A 6,067-nucleotide genomic window follows, 5' to 3' on the forward strand; every position below is an offset into this window, starting at 1 on the left:
TAAAAAATAAAATTACAGGGAATATGAAAATTATTTTTCAGAAAATTGATGCTTCAACAATCGAGGATTTTTATGGACTAACATCTGACATTCAGAAAAGTTCGGAAACCGGATATATCCTCTTTTACCAGTCGAGGGACTGTAGTTGAGAACTTAAAGAGTCATAAAGAAGGTAACTCCAAGCCAACTCTCCAACTGTAATTATTCAATTGATGAAGAAACTTCTGTCTTCGAATGTTGAGAAGCTTTAGTCGTAAACATCCGAGAAGCGAATAGAAGAATATCTTCCCTTCTTGCGTCGAGAATAGTCGGTCAGAAATAATTGTCGACGCGAGTAAAACTGGTTCGATTTAAAGGCTTTAGGTCGACGATTCTAATGAATTGGATTCTATGAATCTGATAATTTTTGCTAACGAGCAGCGCGAGTTTTATTAATTATTGTTTAATCGTGTAAATGTGTACAATTTTTACTTTCGCACGAATGGCCAAACATTTTCAGTGCAGCAGATGTCGAGTGATTCGGTCCTGTTTAATTATAAATTTTACGTAATAATTATGATGTGGCATGCATTTAGATTCTGCTCGAATTACACCAAGTGTTTTTAGGGACAGGTTTAACAAGTGAATGCAGAAATCACATTTATGCGGAGAAACGTATAAAAAGGGACTAGTAGTTAATAATAAATGTACAGTACGCAAATGATGAAGATTCAGTTTAACGCGTTACTTAACCGTTCGAAGGAGCTTTCCATTCGAATCCGAGATTTGTAAAAAGGAATATACAGCCTTATTTGTATGTTTTTAACGCAAACACTATCTTTTTGTTTTTCCATTGTTGGATATGTTGAGTTTTAACAATAAAAGTAAAAAGATTATCTTAAAGGTGCGACTTTTTTTTTCATCAACACTTTAGTGAGCGTCCATTAATTACGTAAGGCTTCTTCGGGGGGTCCGGAATATCTTCAGGGTGAAAACTTTGAAAACCTGGAAATATTCTTGAACAGGGTGGCGACTTGACTGGGAAACCGGGAAAGGCTGGTTTAAAAAACCGGGAAAACCGGGAAGTTAAGATTCTGGAAAATTCATCTTTTTGGCGTAAAATTCAACTATTACAGTTCAAGATTGACAATTTCAGTTGAAAATTGATCAGTTTGAAAGTTTTTCTTTTCTTGTTCAACAAGTTGGATGCAAATTTGTCTTTTTTAATTAAAAAGTCAACTATTTTGTTGAAAATACACATATTTTGTTAAAATTTGATTTTTTTGTTGTTGAAAAATATCTTTTTCTGTGAAAGTTATTCATCTTGTTTAACAATTCTTTTTTCGGTTAAAAATTTAAATATGACAAGTAAATTTGTATCGATTTAGTGAAAAATTAAGTTTTTAAGTTATAATAATATAAATATTTTATTAAACTATTTTGTTGAAAATTAATTTTTGTTTTGTAAAAATTCTTTTGTTTGGTTGAAATATGAGTTAGTTGATTGAAAACATGTTTTTTCTTTCGATGAAAAGGAGTTATTTTGCCGAAAATTGAACTATTTTTTAAAAATTGGTTTCTTTTTTCGTTTAAAATTATTTAGTCGTTTAAACTGAAAATGTAACTATTATTACAGTTGTATATTCCATAATTTTAGTTGAAAATTCATGTCCTTCGTTAAACATTAATTTATTAACTAAACATTTAATTATTCAATTTTTGGTTGAAAAATGATCTTTTTTAGTTGAAAATTCGTCTTTTTTGGTAGAAATTAATTTTCTTGGTTGAATTTACTCTTTTTGGTCAAAAATTCATCTTTCTGCTTTAAAATTTAACTATACCAGTTAAGATTTTATAGTTAGTTTATTTTGATATTAAAATTTAGTTTTTTTGCTGAAAGTAATTTTTTGAATTAAAATTTTGACTTATTCTAATTAACAGTTCCATAGTTGTAGTTGAAAATTTATCTGTTTGACTAAACATTATTTTTTTAACTTGAAATTTAATTATATAAGTTTTGATTAAGAATTTATCGTTTTTAGTAAAAATTAATTTTTTGTTTGCTTGAAAATTCAACTATTTTAGTTAAAGATTGATTGTTTTAGTTGAAAGCTCTTATGTTTGGTTACAAAATTAATTTTTTTAACTGAAAATGTTACTATCCCATTTTCGGTCGAAACATATATTTTTTATTATTAAAAATTCAATTATTTTTGTTGATGATTCATCTTCTTTAATTAAAAATCCATATATGTTGTTGAAAAATTGTATTTTTTGGCAGGTAATTAATTTTTTTATTTGAAAAGTCATATTTTTGGTTTCTAATTTAACTATTCCAGTTGAAGATTCATAATTTTATTTAACAATTAATCGCTGTTTGAAAATTAAACTGTTTTTTTTTTTAAATTAATTTTTAAATAAAAGTTCAACTATTCTACTTTTAATTGAAAATTGATATTTTGCAATGTTTTGTTCTGTTGTGTTAAAGGATGTTCAGAATGATCTTTATGAATTAAAATAAATGTTTGCGTTTTGAGGCAAACATGAATATGTTACTTTTAGTTGACCGGGAAAATTGAAAAACTTGACCCGGAAAACCCGGGAATGTGAAATCGTCCGTCGAATCATAACCCTGTTGAATTTTTCACGAGAACCTTGAATTTGTATTTTTGTTTTTCTTTTAAACTTGCTACTGCAACATTTTTTACTTATCAATATATAATTTAAACTTGAAAAGAATGTCAAGAATTTGAAAAAGACGTTTAGCCAAGATTTCGACAAGATTTTAAAACTTTCAAAAGATTTTAAGAATTTTTAATATTTTAATAATTTTAAATGAATACAAAAGATTTCAGAAAGATTAACAAAAAATTGCAAAGAATCTTGAGGATTTAAAAAGATTTCAAGAATATAAAAGATTTCAACAAGGGTACATTACACCAGATTACGAAGATTTTAAACAACTTCGAAAGGTGTCAATAAATTGGAGATGATTTCAAGAGATCACAATGATTTCAAACAAACACAAAAGATTATACAAATATTCTAAAGAATCCATAAGGATTTCAAAATATTTCGAAAAGATTACGCAAAATTTTCAAATATTCCAATAATTTTAAATAAACACAAAAGATGCAGGAAAGATTTTACAAGTATTTCAAGGAATTTATAAGCATTTCAAACGATTACAAGAATTTAATTTTTGTAAGAATTCACAGATTTCAAAACATTTAAAAGGTTTAAAACAATTAAAAAAGGTTTCAATAAATTAGAGAAGACTTCAAAAGATTTCAATGATTTCCAACGAAAAAACATTTTTTACAAACAATGATTCAAGAAATATTTAATCAACATTTCAAATCTTTCATAAAGATTTTAAAATATTTCAAAAATTTTCACTCAGATTTTAAAGATTTCAATGAATTGTAGGATTTCAAAGATTTTACAAACATTCTTAAGTATTTGAAAAGATACATAGAAATGTTAAGGTTTCTAAATATTCAAAATATTTCAGTAAATTTACAAAGATTAAATTTTTTTACCAAATTATGAAAATTTCAACGATTTTTAAGACTTTAAAAAAAATTTTAAAGTATTCCAGAGATTTCACAATGATGACTTATGTTTGTACAATATTAAGAATTTGAATACTTATAATCTTGCTTTCTTAAGAAATTGTTGTCCCGTAAAAAATTAAATGTTTAATCTTTTACATGTATAAAAAACGTTCATTTGAGTATTTTATTAGAAAAAGGAGACCTTTAAAATCTTGATTTCTTGACCTGGAAAGCCTGGAATTTTTTCCTAGTATTGCTGGACACCCTGATCTTATGAATCTTTACTTAGAGTGAAAAACATTTTTTACGTAAGTTACCGCTTTCTATTTATTAAAAAAAGCTAATTAACAGCTGTAAATCTTTTGAAAATTTTTTATTTTTATGGATATCGTATATAATGTCTTTAAAACCCCTTTAAAAATGATTGAGCTCTTTGTACATTTAAGCCTTAAAATTAATTAAAAAACTTGAAACCCTGCAAAATATTTCGATATATTACGAGAACCCTTGTGATATATTTGAAATCCATTTGAAAGTTATTGAAATTATTAAAATCCGTGGAAATCATTTAGAATCTCTTGAAATTTCCTCTCATATTTAAATCCACTCAAATTTTTTTAAAACCCATTAAAGTTTCTCGAAATCCCTTAAAATTCTTCATAATATTTGGAAATTCTTTGCAAACTTTTAGAAACCTCTTTAGAAACTTCGAAAATTCTTGGAATCCCTAAAAATCTTAAAAATTCGTAAAAGCCTATAAAAACCTTTAAAAACAATATGAAAATTCTTAAATCGCCTTAGATCTTCAAATCACCATAAAAATACCTTAAGATTCTTTAAAATTAATCGAAAACTTTTAAATTGATTGAAATCTTTCAAATTCGCGGAAATCTTTCTGAATCTCTTGAAATCCCTCACAAAAAGTAACATCCTTTTAAATTTGATAAGTCATTAAAATTCTTCGAAATAACGTAAAATCCTCTATAAGATTGGAAAATTCTTTGAAGTTTGGTGAAAACTCTTTGAAAACACTTTAGAAATGATGAAAATCCTTGAAATCGCTAAAATTGTTCACAATCCCATAAAAATCCCTTATCCTTTTCTATACATGGAAATCCCTTAAGATCACTTAAAATCCTTTCAATTCCCTGTACTATTTGAAATTCCTTAAAAGCCATGAAAATCCCTTAAATCTCTAAAAACAATATGAAAATCCTTAAAATCGCTTGAGATCTTCAAAATCTCATAAAAATACCATAATATCCTTTAAAATGTCTCAAATACCCTTAAAATCTCTGAAAATCGGTTTAAATTCTTCAAATTCCGTGAAATATTTCAAGATCTCTTAAAAAATAATAATGTCCTTTAAAATCTCTAGAAATTGGTTAAAATCCTTGCATTTTCGTGGAATATTTGAAATTTTATGAAATCAATAAAAATCCCTTAAAGCCCATTAAAAACATTATAAGAATTTTTTAAATCACTTGATATCTTTTAAAGTTCCATAAAATACCTCAATCCTTGCAATTTTGTGAAATATTTGAAATCCCTTAAAATCAATGAAAATCTTTTAAAAGGCTTTAAAAACAGTATGAAAACCCTTGAAACTGCCATAGAGATCCCTAAACGTCCCTTAAATGCTCGAAAAATGGGTGAAAATCTTTAAAACTCTGTGAAATATTTCGAAATTATCAGATATCAAGCGATTCTTGAAATCGCTTGATATCTTCAAAACCCCATAACAAACCCTTAATATCATTTAAAATTCCCTCAAATCTTTAAAAATCGATTAAAATTCTTTTCAAATTCCATGAAATATTTTGAAATCTTACGAGATTCCTCGAAATATCCTAAAATCCTTTTTAATATGTGAAAATCATTTGAAATCCCTGTAAAATCTTTTGAAATCTTTTGAAATTGCTTTAAATTTCTTCGATTTTTTGAATGCTCATTAAAATCTCCTGATATCATTTAAAATTCGTAAAATTAGTTCGCTACAACAGGAATACCTTTAACATCTGTTGAGTTCCCGTAAATTACTCTTGAAATCCCTTAAACTATTTAAAAGCGGTGAAAATACTTGAAATCACTTGAAATATTGAAAATCTCAAAATCCAGAATTTCAAGATCCTTTAAAATCCTTGAAAATCCCTTAAAATCTGTCAAAACCCTTCAAATTTCATGAATTACACCGTTCGAAATCCCTTGAAATCCCTTTAAAGTTTAATCAAAATTTTCAAATTTTTGGGAATCCGAATCTCTTGAAATCCTGCAAAATATATTAAAACCCATTAAAATTCCTCAAAATATCTTAAAATCCTTTATTCCTTGACATTTTTTAAAAATCCCGTGAAGTTATTGAAACCCTTTTAGATATCTTAAAATTCGCTAAAATCCTTTAAAATTCTTTGAAATATTTACAAATCTTTTGATATCCCTTCAAATCATTAAAATCTAATAAAAAATCTCTGATATCCTTTAAAATACGTAAAAATACTTCTGTATCATATGAAATCCTTTATAATATTTTT

The 6,067-nt window shown here is 26.2% G+C and overlaps 1 protein-coding gene across 3 annotated transcripts in view; it reads left to right on the plus strand.

Annotated features, from left to right (window-relative positions):
• LOC117175038 (ubiquitin carboxyl-terminal hydrolase 12) overlaps positions 1 to 880 on the plus strand; it is a 22,532-nt gene extending 21,652 nt beyond the window's left edge. For all 3 annotated transcript variants that reach the window (XM_033364553.1, XM_033364555.1, XM_033364554.1), the window contains one exon: positions 42 to 880. In XM_033364553.1, the coding sequence (XP_033220444.1) occupies positions 42 to 149 (108 nt within the window). In that variant the 3' untranslated portion in view covers positions 150 to 880. The remainder of the gene's footprint in view (positions 1 to 41) is intronic.
• The last annotated feature ends 5,187 nt before the right edge of the window (positions 881 to 6,067 follow it).

The sequence above is a fragment of the Belonocnema kinseyi genome, chromosome 6 (assembly GCF_010883055.1).
Source record: "Belonocnema kinseyi isolate 2016_QV_RU_SX_M_011 chromosome 6, B_treatae_v1, whole genome shotgun sequence".
NCBI lineage: Eukaryota > Metazoa > Arthropoda > Insecta > Hymenoptera > Cynipidae > Belonocnema > Belonocnema kinseyi.